Genomic DNA, 18813 nt, shown 5'->3' on the forward strand with positions numbered 1-18813 from the left:
AACTAAGTATACATTTACATACAAAGGTTTTTCTGAGAGGATTTTACAGGAAGTAATCCGGGATATGCCAGATGGCTTAAGGCTCTCCACAACAAGGTGATGGACCAAACTCAGGGAATGGCTCAGGGGCAAAGGTATCTGCCGCACACCTTGTTTTCCTTAGTTTAATCCCCAGGATCCATATGGTGGAAGGATAGAACTGACTTGGGAAGGTTGTCCTCTGACCTTGGCACATGTATGCATATACTTACAAAACAAATTGTTAAAAAGAAAATATTTTAAGGTGTCATCTATTTCTCTGATAACAGTCTGTTCCCACAACAGTATCAGTAATTGGGTGAAAACAATAACTACACTCTGATTTGGACCAACAGTATCCCTCCATTATAAACAGTTGAGCATGAGAAACTAGTAGGAAACCATTAGTGTTAAGTATTTCAGAAATGGCTTGTCCAAATACCGGATGGTGAAATACCCCATCCACTATGATTGTTTGAATCTGACTGTAACAGATTATACATTGGTCCTTGGTGTGGCTTCTAAACAATCTCTGACTTTTAACATGGGTAGAGGCCACTGTGTAGTTGATTATCTGTCTCCCAAAATTGTGCATGGAAGATAAATCTGCAAAAATATATCCAAACATTGCTATTTTACTATTTATGTAAACTTTGACAATAAAAGCTACACATGCCTGGGTCATTTGTCTGTTTCAACATTGCCATGCATTCTGGGCTTTTTAGTAGCCCCCCCTTTGATAGTGTATTGTTTTTTTGTTGCATCGGGCTAGTTTTGAAATTAGGTAGCAAGTTTAATTCCTGTGCATGAATTGCCTCCCTAGTGCTGTCATTATAAGCATGTTACCAAACAACTTTTGTAATGTATTTTGGATGGAGCAATTTCTTCTTCAATGCATTTTCTCTATCAATTATGGTACATCCATTATTAACTTCCTAGATTTTCCTAAGAATGGATACAGGGTCTATGTAAATTACAGTTGCTCAGGCTGGCCTAGAATTTCAGATCTTCCCTCCTCAGCTTTGAGTAGCTGGTATTATAGACTTGGGTTACCATCTGACACAAGATGAGTCATGTTCTTTAGAGAATAATAACCTGTCCTATACTGTTGCCTATCAATAGCTAGATAGCTTGTATTTTGACTTTTGATAAAGATGTGGAATTGGCCCTACGCATCTCCACAGATGCTAGAAACATAATGCATATTTGATTCTTTCGTTAAAATTGTCTAGCCTTTTCACACAGATTCTGTACTAGGTGGTGCTGTAGCTGTTATTATCTATCAGCTGTATGGCCCTTAGATTTTTCTAGATGGTGAAGCTCTTTTTCACTGCAGTGTTTATTACCGGTTCCTACCACCTACTTCCTCACCTGCCCTCCTCTCTTGGGGCTATGCATCTGCCTCAGCTGAGAGCTCTGAGCAGTGGGAGTTCACTGAGCCAGGTGCCTGGTCCAAGCCCTTCCACTGCTGGCGGTCCACTTTTGAGGCTGCCCTAGAGACCCCAGTGAGGTAGATGAAGGGTGTTGCCCAAACTATGCCTCCAGGATGCTTACAAAGATGGCCACCAAGGGCCACATGCGCCCAGAATACTGCCACAGACTCCCTGGCCCACTCCACCTGCCAGCACCTCCTGTGTCTTACCCCTGTCCTCATCTTTCTGATCTTTTTCTTCTTGGCTAGCTTTATAAAAATGTTTAACAGCTGTGTGTTGTCTGACATTTTTGGCTCTTACCACTAATTTCAAAACTTAGTCACTTAAGGCATGAGCTTTGCTAAAGTTCCAGGCTATCTTGTACCATATAGAAAAACAATAGCAGAATGTTGAAGAGAAGCTGTGATGTAAGCTTTAATCAACAACATTGTTATACTACATTGTTTTTGTGCAATGTTATCTTTTGCCCTACCTGTGTGTATCACATGCAAAAAATTTAAAAATCTTGATATTATTAAATTATAGGTCAGTGGTTTTCAGCTTGTAGGTGGGACAATTTTGCCTTTTAAGGAACATAAGGCTCATCATTAACTAAGAAATGGGGTTCAGAAGTTCTACTGGCATCTAGTAGGTTGAGACTATTCTGACCCAAGATAGCCCTCTACAGCAAAGATTCCCTGTCAAAACAACTCTGTTGCCAAAATGAGAAGCTCTGTTCCACGTATTCTGAATAAGAGAACTAATGCAAATTTCTCTTTACATATATTTTAGTGCCTTGATATTGAACAATTGTGAAATCGGAGAGCCACTCTTGAGTTGAGAGATACTATATAATTAATATAGTACCTTGTTATTTCATCTGCTACTGAATTACCAACTAAAATATTTTACCTCATAGTATTATGATGTATAGTCTATAAAGCTATAGAAGGAAATGGATAGGTATGTGGTTTTAAGAGGCCAAACTACTACATTCCATTTTTATATCTTATATATGTGTTAAATGAGTTAGTACAAATCAAACTTTATCACAAAGTTCAACTCTGCAAAGGAAGAAGATGCAAAGGGCAAATAGTCCAGATATTTGTTAGGGCATTAGAGGTCATGATTAAGATTTGCTTTTACTCCAAGTGGGGATTAACATATTAATGTATGTTCCATTAGCCACTTATACATTTATCCCTTTATCATCGGTGATCCATAATCAGTAGAAATTCTCCTATTGATTTTATAGTATGGGAATTGGAATTCAATTAAATATAACTATCAGAATTAGTGAATGTCCCTGACTCTAGAGCCCTAATTATTTATACTGTGTCATTCTGTCTTCAAAAATGGATTTATAAGTATTTTATCCTCCTTAGCTTTTTCTTGATAATGTTCTCTAGAACCCTTTTAAGTAAACCCCTTTTAGTGAACAAGATTGTGGACAAAGACAAACCTCATTTACAAATGTTAGCATGAGCTGAGTAGTGGTGGCACACACCTTTAATTCTAGCAATTGGGAGGCAGAGGCAGGCAGATTTGAGTTGAGGGCCAGCCTGGTCTACAGAGAGAATTCTAGGATATCAAGGGCTACACAGGGAAACCCTGTCTTGGGGAGGAAAAAAAGTTCTAATATAGATTGATGTGAACTGATGTAGCTTAAATATTATCAATTGCAGGGAACTCCTTCCTTTCCTTGTAGAAGGGATCCAGAAGCATGGTTGGACTTGAAAGCTCTGATGTCATATACATTGTTCTTTGTCTTTGTGTGTAACATACATTTCATGTGCTGTCTTTCATCACCAGAATTCCTCCCTGTAAGGGAGTAAATGAAGAAACCCAAAAGGCCCTTGACCGCTCTCTTCTTGATTGCACTTTCCGACTACAAGGTAGAAATAACCGCACATGGGTGGCAGAGTTAGTATTTGCAAATTGTCCGCTTAATGGCACTTCCACCAGGGAGCAAGGTGAGATCTTTTATATACTGTTTTCGTATATTTATAGAGTTTTAAACTATTGAATACTATTAATCTTCTCTTTTGAATCCTATAGGACCATCCCGGCATGTTTATCTGACATATGAAAATCTGTTGTCTGAACCTGTTGGTGGTAGAAAAGTAGTTGAAATGTTTCTTAATGATTGGAGTAGCATTGCCCGATTATACGAGTGTGTGTTGGAATTTGCACGTTCTCTACCAGGTACATGCAATCGTCCTTTTGAATTAAAAGTACCTTCTTTCTGTAACAGAAATAAAACGTGTACATTGTTTTATAAAAAGAATAATCAAGTACATAGAGCACAATTTCTAATTGGTATTAGTATTAAAAACCGGAGTTAGATACTAGGAGGAAAGCTGAAAGATCAGAGAAGCAAAGCAGCCAAGTCACTAGAGTTCTTACCTCTGCCAAGGCTCAGACCAAAGGTGTGATCCTAGCCTCAGCATGACTGCATACTCCTGTCTCTACCCACCTTGTTATTCCTCTTTAGTGCTGGGATTAAAGGCGTGCACCACCACTGCCCAGCTTCTCTGTCTAACTAGTGTGGCTGCTGGGACTAAAGGTGTGTGCCACCACTGCCTGGCCTCTATGGCTGACTAGTGTGCCTAGCTTTGCACTCTGATCTTCAGGCAAGCTTTGTTAGATCATAAACAAAATATCCCACATTCCCCCTTTTTTGTTTAAAGTTTAAAAAAGAAGGCTATAAGTAATATAAGAAAAACTATATACAATAAAGTATAATAACTATATACAATATATACAGGCAGTAAGTATATCAACAGTGTCTAGTTCATTTGCATTTGACAAATTCAGAGAAAATACTCCATATCTATCCTATCTTGCTGAATCCAAAAGGTTGTACCTAATTCTCTTCCTATTCTAATTTGCATTATCAAATTATCTTTTAATGTCTTTACACTTTACTTTTTTTTTTTTGGTTTTTTGAGACAGGGTTTCTCTGTATTGTTTTGGAGGCTGTCCTGGAACTCCCTCTGTAGACCAGGCTGTTCTCAAACTCACAGAGATCCGCCTGCCTCTGACTCCCTAGTGCTGGGATTAAAGGCGTGCGCCACCAATGCTCGGCCACTTTACACTTCTTTAGTGAGTTTCTTTTCTGAGTCTGGTAAACAAGAAAAACTATATCTAGTCTTTAACTCTCTCATAGACTGAGTAAGCAGGAAGTGTAAGCAAGTGACTTCCAAAAAATGTGAGAAATGACAGAAACAGCTGGCTGCCTGGACAGTCACCCAAGGTTCCTCTGCAACGTTGGAGCATCCATCTTTGGCCTATAGGCCTAGCATTTCTGACAGACATTTCTGGGCAGCAGGATTTTCTGAAGGGCCTTGTCTTGGCAAGGTTTTGAGTCACTTTCTTTTGTGTCCTGCCTGTCCAATTTGGACAGCATACTGTCAGTAGTCTAGGCAAGGGCACTTTCTTGCTCAGTGGCTTACTTTTTCACAAAGAAAGAATAGTCTGAAATAAACTCATTCCTACCTGCTACACTTGGGAGGGCTACAAAAGCTCATTCAAATACCAATTTCATGTATCAAGAAACTGAAGTCATAAAACTTCTCACAAGCACTCAGAATTTTCACACGGCTCCATTCTTGGAGTATGTTCTAACACCAGCACATTTAAGTTATATAGTCACTTAGGAAACAGGTATCCCTATTTTACAAAAACCATGCCACAGAGACTTAAATACTTTGCTGAATGTCATAGAGCTAATTAGTGGAAGAGCTGTTATTGGCATAAATTGATTGCATAGGAGGCCAGGACAGAAAAGGTGATATGCTATATTAGCCATTATGCTAGACTTTTTCAGCATGTTTCTTACCTTCTCTGTCCTGGCTACTACCTTTCACAAAAGAAATCAGGCATGGTGACGTGTGCCTGTAATCACAACATTTGACTGATAAAGGAAGGAGGATCAGGAATACACTGTCACACATAGGGAGTCTGAGGCAAAGTCTGGGCTTAAAGGAGACCTTCTCTCAACTAAACTAGGCATGTAATATGCCAAATGCCCTCTTTTTCAAACCTGTTTTCTAAATATTTACATGTACTATTAATGTTTTTTGTTTCATTTCTGCATAGACATACCTGCTCATCTGAATATTTTCTCCGAAGTCCGTGTTTATAATTATCGGAAACTTATCTTGTGTTATGGAACCACCAAAGGAAGCTCAGTAAGTTTATGGATTAAACCATGGAAGGTCCTTTTTTGTGTAACTTTTAAAAATTAAGAACTTGAAACAATGAAATCTGGCAGGCATAGTGGCACATGCCTTTAAGCCAGCACTCTGGAGACTGGGGCAGGAGGATCTTGTATTCACAACTTTCCTAGGCTACATATCAAAAGTGTGACGTAAGAAAGAAAAAAACCTAAAACTGCCTTTAATAAGGGCCCAAGTCAAACCATTGATAAAATGGTCAATTTTAAATGCTTTGCTGAAATAAAGTGTGATGTAATACTTAATCCCTTGAAATTGAGAAAAAAAGTATATATGATCTTGATTTTTTAATTTTTAAAAAAAATTTATTACTTTATTTTAAATAGCTTGCTTCACATGTCAATCCCAGTTCCTTCTCCCTGCCCTCCTCCAGCACCCTCCCTCCATCCCCCATCCTCCCACCCTATCACCACTTCCTTCCACATAGGGGATATCCAGAGTCTGTCATTTCACTCAGGGCAGGGTCCAGGCACTCCCCTAAGAGTCCAGGCTGAGAGAGTATCCCTCTTTGTGTTATGGACACACGAATGATCTTGATTTTAAAACAGACATTTTTGGTAATATTTTCCCTTCACTGATTTCAAATAAGTTGGCTTTTATGACTGATTACTGTTAAGAAGAATATTCATGAGTGGCTGTGAGAAATACAATGTAGCTTTGGTTTGACTTATATGAATATAATCATTCTTTGCTCTTAGCTTAACCCTAAATGTGCTCCCTGTATCTATACTTACTTTTTTATTTTATTAAAAACAAATCAGTTGGGGGCTAAGGCGAGAACCTGTACTCACAGCTGATCCCCCTTTGGTTGCCAGCACCACATGGCAGCTCTCAACCTTCTGTACATCCAGGTCCAGGGAACCCCAGTCCCCTCCTCTAGCCTCCTTGGCATCAACCACACATGGTACACATAGAGACTTGTAGGAGAACACTCACAAACATTAAACAAACAAACAAACAAATCTTTAGAAATTCAAGTTGTTTCTCTCTAAACACTACTGCATGTAGTAATATCAGTATTACTTGTGTTTTAAAACCTAGTATTTGAATGAACCTGTGTTTGAGGTAGCATCCTTCTCTTTTATGACAGTGCTCCTTAATCGGTGGTACTGAGAATAGTAGTGTGCAGTTGAAGAGAAGAAGAAACAACTGAGGAACACTAGTGATCATTATCAAAGCTTAATGACTTTTTTCTGGTTATATAGTAAAAAGGAGCTGATAACACATGCTCAGGGGCTTTACTGATCTGTATTAACCGTACATTTCAAGTTTGGGTCCAAATTTTAGCATGTTGCTCATTTTCACAAAAAGATATCATTTAGATGTTTGGCAACTTTTTAAACATTGTGTTCTTCAACTCAAATCTGTTACTTTGCCGTCTTTTAACATGTGTTATCTCTGATTTAGATTAGTATCCAGTGGAATTCCATTCATCAGAAATTTCACATTTCTTTGGGAACAGTTGGCCCAAACTCAGGTTGCAGTAACTGTCACAATACCATTCTCCATCAACTTCAAGAAATGTTCAACAAAACACCAAATGTGGTTCAGTTATTACAGGTAATTAAGTTCAATGTTCTGTCTAAAAATAAGACCTATTGGTGGTAGTGTGTTGTGCAAAATGCCTCAAAAATTATCTGCATTTATCTTTAATGACTAAGATGGATGCTTTCATCTTACATGATTTGAACACTGTCTTGAGAACTTAATTTGATTAAACAGAAAGTTTTATAGGATATGCCAGAATGCTCATTTGTGACAGTGATACATGAAAAATTCTAGGTTTTTAGCAGTTGCACGGCAACTGGATGACCTCTCTGTATTTGTTTCTTCTAGGTGTTGTTTGATACTCAGGCACCATTAAATGCCATCAACAAACTCCCTACTGTGCCAATGTTGGGCTTGACTCAGAGAACTAACACCGCCTACCAGTGTTTCTCCATTCTACCACAGTCATCCACCCATATCAGACTGGCCTTCAGGAACATGTACTGCATTGACATATATTGCCGTAGTCGAGGTGTTGTGGCAATACGAGATGGTGCCTATAGTCTTTTTGATAACAGCAAGTTAGTTGAAGGCTTCTATCCTGCCCCAGGATTAAAGGTAATAAACTTCAATGTTACAGAATGATAGAATAAACAAACGTAATTTGAAAAACAATTGCTCTGAAGGAGAAATGCTGTTCCATCAGAATCTAGTAAGTAGTAAAATTGATGTATCTTCCTTGCAACTTCCTTCTGGATGATCTAGAATTTGCATTAAGTACAGTTTCTGTGTACATGGAATGTTAGGAGGCCCCTTGTTTCCTCACCCTCATGAGTAAGCATTTGTTCTTGGGGACTTTAAAGGGAGACTTTATTGCTGGAGAGCCTCATGGAGAGCCAGATGCTTGTATTCATAGTTGGGAGTCAAATAGTTCCAAAGGCTGGTTTTGTAAACTCCCCCCCCCCCCCCCCTTACCCCACTCCGTGTATGTTCCCATTCCTAACATAAACCTGTTTTCACTTGTTAGGCATCTGCTTCTCTTGGTATTTATGGAAGGAACCATGCATCTAAGTAGCAAGATACACTGTCACTTGTTGAGTTTTTGCTTAAGGGCATCATAATTCCCACCCTGAAAAAGGAGGATGTACTACTTTGGAAATTTCGTTTTATGTGGTCTTTTCCTCCTTCAGGCTGCTCCCATTATATAAAAAAAATACATTTGCTTTTCTCCTGGTTTTGCAATATACTTAGGTAGCAATTGTGATTGCATATTTTTTAGTATTATTGTTTTTATGAAGATATTTGATGTTACCTTTAGGCCTACACATGCACGCACCTGCACACATGTGCTCCCACATGTACACATATACATGGAAACAAGCAAAAAACCCTGGTCAAAGTGAGGATGGAGGGTTTGGTATGGCTCATGGCAGGGAAGGCATGGCAGCAGGAGTTTGAGGTGCATTGTTATATTGTGCTCACAGTCAAGAAGCAGAGCAAATTGAATGCAGGCATTGCGCTTAGTGTATCTTTTATTGGGTTCAGCACTTCAGACCCCAAGCCCATGGAAGGTTGCAGCCCACAGTCAGGATGGGTTAACCTAGCTCAGTTAAAGGTCTCTAGAACCAGCCTCATAAGCACACCTAGAAGTTTGTCTTTTGTATGTATAATTATTCTAGCTGACATTCCAGAGTAGCATTACAGACCATTACAGTCTTTTTCTTACTTCAGTGTTTTGGTAGTAAATCTGCTGTAGTAGCCGCCTGAGAGAAAGTACACAAGAGAGTCATGCAGACCATGGAGTGTGTCTGAGACCTAGTGTGTTTGACAGTGGTTACCTTCATCTCACTGAGAGTGCCTAAGTATAGGATTCTAGGCTGTGATCATTTTTATAAAATGTTTGAAGATGTGCTTCCTTGTTTGCTACTTTGGATTCTTCCTGGCTTGAACCTTGTGTTACCAAGTTGGTTCTTGGCATCTGAATATGTACATCCATTTGCCCTGGGAAAGTTCTTTGCATGATGCTTTGATTCTTCATGTTTTCTGTTAGATGTTTCTAATACCTCTGTTGTAACCATCCTAGACTTGGCCTCTATTTTATGTGTGGTATAATGTGGTTGTGTTTGTTGGAGGCCAGATGTCAATGCCAATGTCTGCCTTTTATCACTCTGCTTTACTTTCTTGAGACACAGTACGTTACCAAACCTGAAGCTAGTTGAGGTAGGTTGGCAGCCAACAAGCCTCAGTGATCTTGTGTCGTTCTGTCTCCTTTTGTTTCATTCTTCCTCTCTACCCACAGTGCTAGGTACATTGCCACAGGGCTGTGCTGGCGCACACCTTTAATCCCAGCACTCAGAGGCAGAGATAGATGAATCTCTATGAGTCTGAGGCCAGCCTGGTCTACAGGGTGAGTTCCAGGATAGGCTCCAAAGGTACACAGTGAAACCAAAACAAACAAGCAAACAAACAAACAAACAAAAAAAAAAAAAACAAATGTGTGCTGCCACTCCTGGATTGTACCTCAGTGTTGGGGCTCAAGCACTCTGTCCCCTGATCCATCTCCCCAGACTTTATAGCATGTTTGCTTATATATATGCCACTTTCTCTTCCCTCTCGTCTTCCCATGTAAACTCCATTTTTTGCCTTTGTGGAACTTTCCTCTTGTTTGTGTTGGTGTCTTTCTTAACTCTCTGCTCTTATATATGGAGACTCTGGTGTTCATCATAGGAGAATCTGCTTGGCCATACTCCCCAAGTCAGTAGTTTTGTGTCTTTTTGTTGGGCCGTTGTGAATTTGCAGAGATGCTGCACATCTGATTCCTCAATTGCAAGAGGTCAAAAGAGAAGAGAAAAAAAAGCCTTTTCTACCTTAAAAATATGGTCTTTAATACCTAGTTTAAGTATGGTACCCTTTCTCTGAATTGATCCTGAAGTTCTCCCACCACCAACCCAGGTTTCCTCCTTCAGGAGATGGTGGTACACTAATGCACAGAGTTCTCATGACAGTAATAGAGAATCAATCCTTTTGTTGTTGGTGGTGGTGTCTAATATGAATGGATGTTTGGTCTTCATGTATGTGTGTATACTACTTGTGTGCCTGCATCCCCTGAAACTAGAGTTACAGACGGTTGTGAGCTGCCATGTGGGCGCTTGGAAGAGCAGCCTGTGCTTTCAACTGCCGAGGTATCTGGCACTGTCTTGAGAATCTGGATGGAAATAGCTTTGCTTCTTGGCTAGCTTAGACTAGGACTCTGCTCATCAGGCGGTTAACCCATCTGCTTCACCATCTTCGAGAGTGCATTACTACTTTTTTTCTTTTCTCATTCTTTTTGTCTTTGACTTACTATTTTAAATTTCTTTTCAGTAATTTTAGTGGGGCATGGAGATAAAATGTGTCTTACACATCTCTGAAAGACTTTGTTTTGATAAAATTATGACATCTTATTTGAAGATCGGAAAAGGGATATTAAAAGGAGAATCAGGAACTGGGGATGTGGCTCAGTGGATAAGAACATTTGCTGTGAAAGAAAGAAAAGTTCAAATTCCTAGCACCCATATAAAAAAAGAACAAGCCAAGCATGGCTACATGTGAGTGTAACTCCACTGTTGAATGGGGACAGGTGGATCACTGGATTGTCATGGCCAGCCAGCTTAAATGGAGGACTTCAGGTTCAGTGAGAGACCTTGTCTAAAATAAGAGGACACCCAGTACCCCTCCTGACCTGTACCTGCACATAGACGCATACATTAACTGAGAGACACACGCAGAAAAACATTGCTTGAGACAAACTCCATTAGCCTTGCTTAAGTTTTTGATATCATATTATATTTAAAAAGGCTGGCTCTTCTGGTGGTGGCACACACGTTTAATCCGAGCACTCAGAATGCAGTGGTGGGTGGATCTCTGAGTTCGAGGCCAGCCTGGTCTACAGAGTGAGTTCCAGGATAGCCAGGGATATACACAGAAAAATCCTGCCTCAAAAAAACCAATAACAAACAAATAAATAAAGCTGTCTCACTTCAGATGTAACACACACACACACACACACACACACACACACAAATACATGTACAAGATGCTTTTAAACTGTTGTACTAATTTTGCTCATTTATATTCATAGACGTTCCTGAACATGTTTGTTGATAGCAATCAGGATGCAAGGAGAAGATCTGTAAATGAGGATGATAACCCCCCATCTCCTATAGGAGGTGATATGATGGACTCTTTAATATCACAGCTCCAGCCACCTCAGCAACAGGTAATGTGTCCCTGAAATTCCACTGTCACAGCTTCTATAGGTGTCAGCATTTCTTTGTTGAAAAGCAAGAAGTCTTTGGAAGGCCCAAGAAGCCCAGGAAATCCTTATAAGAAAGAAATAGTGACGGAGACAACGAGACCTCCAGTGATATGAAATAAGCAGTAATGGAAAAGGCATTGACCTCAGGTTCTCAGACCACACATCTTCTTAAAGCAATGAGAGTCTAAATGGGGAAAAAAGTCATTTGCAGGATACAAGGCAACTTGCTGTAGAGCAACCTTACTATGTCATGAATGACCAATTCAGCAGAGCAGAGTACCATTTCAAGGGTTCTTCCTCAGATAGCTTCGCCAAGCCATATGATCACATCTCCAAAGCTTTCAGCTGTGTTCTGGCTCTGTTCTGACTCCTTCCCATGTCTGGGAGTTGAGCAGCCCTGAAGCTAGCCTTTGTTCTCACTCTGATTGCTCTGTTGCAATAGAAGGTAGTCAGTGATCTTGTGTCTCTAAACCAGTCCCATGTGATTCCCTTGCCTGGAACAGGCCAGTGCCCATGTGTCAGAGCCCAGACAAAGTGGCTGAAGGCTCTTTAGCAACTCTGATTTTAGTTGTATGTGAACATACAAGCTGTTGGCAAGGTTCTGAGGCACATCCTTCAGAGGTAATTTTTTAATAAAGTACCTCACTGCTTCTCCCCAAGACTCTTCAATACAGCACTGTACAATGAATGTTCTTGGGTTGCCTTGCTTCTGCCCTGACTACTTATGCTTCGTAAGTGCAACTTGCTGGTGCTTGTGTCTTTCTAAGAGTACTAGACTCTCACACATCAGAGATTTATGTATTCCTGGCATTTTCTTAGGTTTCTTTCCTCTGTGTTTGGTTCTCTTCCTGACCTTCGTAAAAATGCAAGGTAGCAGCCGGGCGTTGGTGGCGCATACCTTTAATCCCAGCACTCGGGAGGCAGAGGCAGGCGGATCTCTGTGAGTTCGAGGCCAGCCTGGTCTACAAAGTGAGTTCCAGGACAGCCTCCAAAGCTACAGAGAAACCCTGTCTCGAAAAACCAAAAAAAAAAAAAATGCAAGGTAGCCCAGCAAAACCTTGTATGAATGCCTCTGTAGCCAGAGTGGGGCTCTGACAGATGTTGACTCAGATGAAGTTGCTGTGCTACCACTGCGGAGGACGACCTTGCCCAGCACAGGAGTATTTATTTATTTATTTGGTCTTTACGAGACAGGGTTTCTCTGTATTGTTTTGGAGGCTATCGGTCCAGCCCGGCCTCAAACTTGCAGAGAATCTGCCTACCTCTGCCTCCCCAGTGCTGGGATTAAAGGCGTGTGCCACCACTGCCCGGCAGGAGTATTTATTTTTATTATCAGTAGTAGCAGCAGTATTTATTGTGGGACCCTTTTTTTATATTATTGATCTTTTCTGGACTTGATATTGGGCAAAGAGTGAGCCACATATTCTTGGAAAGAAGTGACTGAGATGGCTGGATATTAGCCACAGCTATAGCAGAGCTAGTGTCAATTGATGGAGGTCTGATCCATTATTACCTTCATCCTAAATAATCTGTTAGTTGATTCTCCAAGGATTGTTTTGGTCACTGAAAAATGTGATGTTGTAGCCTATTAAACATTCTGATTTGCTGAGAGTTCTATGTACCTGTATCATTTCAAACTGGATATGAAATCTCCAACTGGTGAAAGGATTAGATGTGAGTAGATTAAGGAAAAATTAGGATGTTCTAGGAACTTGAGAACAATTTACCACTTTGTAAAAACTCTAGGAATTCTTTGCTTTTTTTTGGTAGGTGTTTATATCTTTTGGGGGGGAGGTTCAAGACAGGGTATCTCTGTGTAACAGCCCTGGCTGTCCTAAAACTTGCTCTATAGACCAGGTTGGCCTCAAATTCACAGAGACCCTCTTGCCTCTGCTTTCCAAATCTTAGGATTAAAGCATGGGTCATCATCGCCTGGCTCGTGCTGTTTATTTTCAAAATCAAATGTCTGACAGTGCCTCTCAGAATTCTTAACTGTCCTTGACTCCCTGTATATACTAGGCTGGCCTCAACTCACAGAGATCTTCCTGCCTGTGTCATTCTGAGAGTGCCACAACAGTCTCAAACTTTTTTCAACCACTTATTTATTTTGTGTGCTTGTAAGTATCATAGCACATGTGAAGGTCAGAGGACAACTTGCTGGAGTCAGCTCTTCTTTCATCTTGTGGATCCTGGGAATTCCCTTTAGTCTTGGTGTCTTTAGTATTTATATGAAATGCAAAAGGAAGACTGCGTAGGAATGATGGAAGTCAGAACAGTTACAGATCTATGAGGACGTGCTAAAGACTTGAAAAACTGGTATGCTCGTAGTTAATCTGTAATTTATTTATTTTCTTTATTTTTCGAGACAGAGTCTTTCTAAGTAGCTCTGGCTAGCCTGGAATTCATATGTAGACTAGTTTGTCTTTAAAATTATAGAAAGCCACCTGCCTCTGCCTCCTCAGTGCTGCCATTATAGGCATGTGCTACCATGTCTGGCTAGTTAACATTCATCAAATTGTGCATTTAAGATTTTTTTTGCCCTTTTCTTTTTCTGGAGATGGTGCTCAGAGGCATTCAAAATGATCCAACATTTGACATTCGGTTGTGGGCTTTCCTACAATACAGCCTCTACCAAAACTAGATTATCTTGAACCTCTGGCAATAGGATTAGTTACCTTTGTACCAAGAAGGCTTTGAAAGAACCAAAATCTGCAAGTGGTGTATGCCCATGCAGTGAACATGACAGGACAGAACATGCTTTTCTCATTGAGGAGCCGAAAATCATTGTGGAAGTGTTGAAGGCACAAGCACAGAGTCAGAAAGTGAATCAATATAAAGGTGTTTATGTAATTAAATGTTTTCTATATTTTCTAAATGTTATCAATATGTCAACTTTATAAAAAGGCTAGGAAGGTGTAAACTTTACCAAATATACACCATTCCTGTGTGCATGCATGCACACTTGTGTGGGTGTGTGTGTTGTTGGAGATTGGACCAGGAGGAATTGTGCTGCCATGGAAGCTATATCACCAGCTACATGTACCACTTTTTGTCTGCTGCTAAAGAAGGTAGAGGTTAAACTAGTGAGAATTTAAAGATCCACTGTGATTTCATGGACGTTAACATAAAAGATACAAACCTATGGCAGATAAAACGAACAAAGGATCCTGTGCGGGACAGAAGCAGTGATGGAAACAGGTGAGAATTGAGGGCTTTACTGGTTTTCAGACACTTGCAAGTCAGCATTTTATAGACCTCATATTTTGTATGTTTGATGTGTATTTTGAATAGTTCTATATCAAAATTATTCTTATTTGCCAATCACTGAAGTGGCAAACCCTAATGTTGGCTTAATGACCAAAAGCCAGACGTAATACTCTCTCTGTGGTTGACCAGAATGCCAACATTAACTTTTCTTTCTTTTTTTTTCAGCCATTTCCAAAGCAGCCAGGGACTTCCGGCGCTTACCCTCTTACTTCACCCCCTACTTCCTATCACAATACAATTAATCAGTCCCCCTCTATGATACACACACAGTCTCCAGGTAAGATATGACTTATTCTCTTTTCCTGTTTACCTTGTGATTCCAAAACACACATACCCAAGAAGAAGACCTGCACACGTGGCCTCACACTTCAGTGTCATTTTCTGGTCTGGCTAAATAATTGGCTGCTTTTATTGGAGTAGTGTTGGGGCATTCACATTTGCGGTGGTTTCTGAGCACTTTATAAGACATGTTTCAAGTGCCTAGAGCCAGACTCATTGCACCACTCCCAGGATTGCTACTAATCTCATGGTCTGTATTAGAAGTTGATAGTTGTAGGCCTGGGGTCAAATCTTACCCACTGCCTATCTTCTTAAGTAAATGAACAAATTGAAACAAAGCTGTATCAGCTTATGTGGTATCCATGGCTGCACCTTTTCACTCTCTTTGTTTTGTTAATACACGGTCTAATGTTTCCCAGGCTAGCCTTAAACTCAATATGTAGCCAAAGATAGTCTTGCAGTCATGATCTTTTCACCTTTTCCTCCCTAATACTGGGGTTTCAGGGGTATACCACCATTCCTGACTTGTGATTTCTGTCCTTCTACTACCGCTCTGTTTGTCAAGACAGTAATCTGTTCTCCAGTTCCTGGAGTCAGGCACTTCACACCTTATTTGTCCTGACAGAAGAATTGTTTGCTGGACTCTCCTATGCACTGTAAAATGTGGGTGACATGCCAAGTTTTTAATTTTAACTGAATTATTCTTTGGAATCTCTTGACGACTTAAAACAGGGAGCTTGGGTACCAGACCCTGGCTTCCACTTACCATCTAACAAATGGCACAGGTGTCATATTTCTTGAGGGAAATAACCTACCTTCTAGCTCCCATAGTTAAATCAATATAATGAAAAATTAAAACAAAACTGTTTTATCACAAAAGATATATGATGTAATATTACATGTAAAATATAAGAAATTAAATAATTTTCCAGGCCTGGTGGTATAAGTCTGTAATCTCAGCTACTTGGGAGGCTGAAACAACAGTATCAAAGTTCAAGACCTCATAAAGCAGACAATACAGAAAGAGTTCAGTGGTTAAGTGCTTGCATAGCATACATGAGGCCCTGGGTTCAATTCTTACTAGTACAAGAAGGTGAAAATTGTAAAGTAATTTTTTTGTTGAATTTATTACTAAAACCTCAGGATTAGGGATGTTGCTTATTGATTGGTAAAGCAGTTGTCTAACATGTGAGGGCTTGGGTTCCATCCTTATATCATAGACTCGCACATACACAAATGTACACACACACACACACACACACACACACACACACACACACACACATATAATCTAGCTAGAAAGCTGAGCATTCTCAAATGATAAGAACATCCTTTAGTTTACTAATATTTAAATAGTTTTTAAAAATATTTATTTATTTTATGTATGAGTGCTCTATCTGCATGTACACCTAGAAGGCACCAGATCCCACTAGAGGTAGTTGTGAGCCACCATGTGGTTGCTGGGAATTGAACTCAGGACCTCTGGAAGATCAGCCAGTACTCTCAACCACTGAGCCATCTCTCCAGCCCCCTAATATTTAAATCTTATGTGGGTTTCTTTTTCTTTTAAATTACTCTTTAAAAATCCCTCAATGCATATATACATGTATAAGTGTTGCATATATATATATGTATATGTATATATATATGAAATGCACATGATCCTGCAGAACCTGTTAGTCCGATAAGAGATGAAGGGGTCTGGCTAGTTTAGTCCACTTATTCCATTGCTAACTGAGAATAGCATAAAGTATTTTGAGTGAAATAAATCACATAGTGTTTAGTCTGGAACCTGACCTGTACATACACCTCTCTGACCAACCCATTGCAATCTGCCTTGGTTCCAGGTTAGACTACTTGATAGTCCAACTGCCATTGCTCAGCCAGTCTCATCTTGGTAGCTTCTTCCTCTGCTGCATGCCTCTCTCACAGCCACTCAGATTATTCTTCAAATTGTTACAATAGCAGGTGGTTTTGTTTTACAGAGGATTTCTAGGGAAAGAAAGCAGGCAGCCAGATCCTTGATGTTTCTTTTACAAAAATTTTTCAGTTTCCTATTTTTTTAGAGACAGTGTGTGTATGGTTCCTCTGCTTAGACTCCCCAATAGTCTCCACCTGTAATTCCTCATGTGTTGAGCCTTAAAAAAGGGTCATTTAGACTTTTTGGTAGAACACTGGCCATTTCCGTCCCAGAGATGCTTCTTTGCCTGCTTTCTTTACCTTGCCATGGGTCAAGATGAGACCTGAAGGATGGGTTGGAGCAGGCCAGCTGCAAGAACACAGACTAGGTAGGTATTCCAGGCAGACCACATTATGTGTGTGGAGCCTGAGGTCCCAGAGTCCACTGTCCTGAATGGCCAGAACATGAAGAAACAGGGCCTTTTCCAAAAGTTTGGTCCTTACTGGATCAGCCATCCATATTTGGAGTCACAAAGGGGCTCATTTTCTTAACAGAAAGGAACTGCTTTCAAAACTACAGAGGGAAGTTCTCTTAAATATGGTTATAAAAGTTCTGAAGATTTCCAAGGGGAGATTTCCCCAGGGGAGTATGTCTCTAGGAAGAGTGGAGATTGTTGCATAAGAAGAAGGGGAAAATAAACTTTCAATGATTATATTAGTAGACAGGTATACAGTGCTTGCTATGAATATGCCAAGCCCTATTCTAAGCGCTTTACTCATTTAATTATCACAACAAACTTAAGCCATAGGTCCCATTATTATTCTCATTTTATGGAGAAAAACCGAGGCATGGAGAAGTTAATTCACGTGTCAGATCATACAGCTAAATGGGTAAATATTATACATAAAGGTTAATCAAGTTGATATTTATGGAGTATGAGATATTGCTTAAGTATTGTAGAACATAAAAAAATGAAATTATCCTATATTGTAGTAATGAGTTTGAAACCTGCTGAATAGTAATATAGCAAGTATTTATATGTTGAGTTTATTCTAGTTTTAATAGCTGTAGTTCTCCCTTTCAAAGCCCTCAAAGTTAAAAATCAGTCCCATGGCTTTAAGTGCCTGTCTCCCAGCTTTTGTATGTAATTTATACCTCACTGAGGAATTATTCACTTCCACCTAATATTTAGTTTCCTAGTCTTGGGTCCTGATCCTTGCATAGATACCTTAGTTCAGAAAGGGACAACCCCTTCTGTCATGTTAAGCAGGCTATAGCTATCAGAATATGCAGAACAGTTTTTGCTTTTACACCTACATTGAGTTATTTACCAAATGCTGTTGACTATCCTTTGTTTTCAATCCCAAATTCAAGCACCTTGCAGTACCTCTACTCAACCTTCAGTCACCCTTGCAGCTAGTACTAGCCAGCAGAGTGCTTCTTCTAGGACAGAAGTTAGTGGCTTCTACTCCAGATGCTACTGGTTGATTATCATCCAAAGTAAGCCATATATCCTTAGAATAGCCTACAAGTTCATGTGCAGTCTGTAACTAACCTCTCAACTCTGTCATCTTCTCTTATGCCACCCTTGTTTACTCTTTTCCAGCACCCTGGCTCCTGCCCTGTCACACAAACGGTCCCTTCTTTGGGGCCTTTAAATGAGCTCTTCTGTTTTACCTGGATTATCTTATTCCTTGTGCTATGTCCTATACTTTCTTCCTGTCTGGTTAATGTGTCCCTTTAGAGACTTGACTTCTGCCACCACAAAGAATTGCTCTTTTCCTTTGCACCTGTTTTATCCATAGCACTTGTCATAACCTTATATAGATGCTAATTTTACTAGAACGCATGCTCTATGAGGACAGAAATTGTCTCTTATGTTAACTGTGACTTCCATGCCTAGAACAGTGCTTG

The 18813-nt window shown here is 39.9% G+C and overlaps 1 protein-coding gene across 3 annotated transcripts in view; it reads left to right on the forward strand.

The window, feature by feature from the left end:
* Positions 1–18813, forward strand: part of Med14 (mediator complex subunit 14) — an 84044-nt gene that overhangs the window by 53143 nt on the left and 12088 nt on the right. For 2 of the 3 annotated variants that reach the window (XM_005080560.4, XM_013120870.3), the window contains exons 17-23: positions 3243–3403; positions 3489–3635; positions 5532–5623; positions 7076–7228; positions 7505–7774; positions 11277–11414; positions 14886–14997. In XM_005080560.4, coding sequence (XP_005080617.1) covers positions 3243–3403; positions 3489–3635; positions 5532–5623; positions 7076–7228; positions 7505–7774; positions 11277–11414; positions 14886–14997 — 1073 coding nt within the window. Of the gene's footprint in view, positions 1–3242; positions 3404–3488; positions 3636–5531; positions 5624–7075; positions 7229–7504; positions 7775–11276; positions 11415–14885; positions 14998–18273; positions 18400–18813 lie in introns of all 3 variants that reach the window. The other variant, XM_021233230.2, reaches the window with a different exon arrangement.

Source organism: Mesocricetus auratus, unplaced genomic scaffold, assembly GCF_017639785.1.
Source record: "Mesocricetus auratus isolate SY011 unplaced genomic scaffold, BCM_Maur_2.0 Super-Scaffold_100033, whole genome shotgun sequence".
Lineage (NCBI taxonomy): Eukaryota > Metazoa > Chordata > Mammalia > Rodentia > Cricetidae > Mesocricetus > Mesocricetus auratus.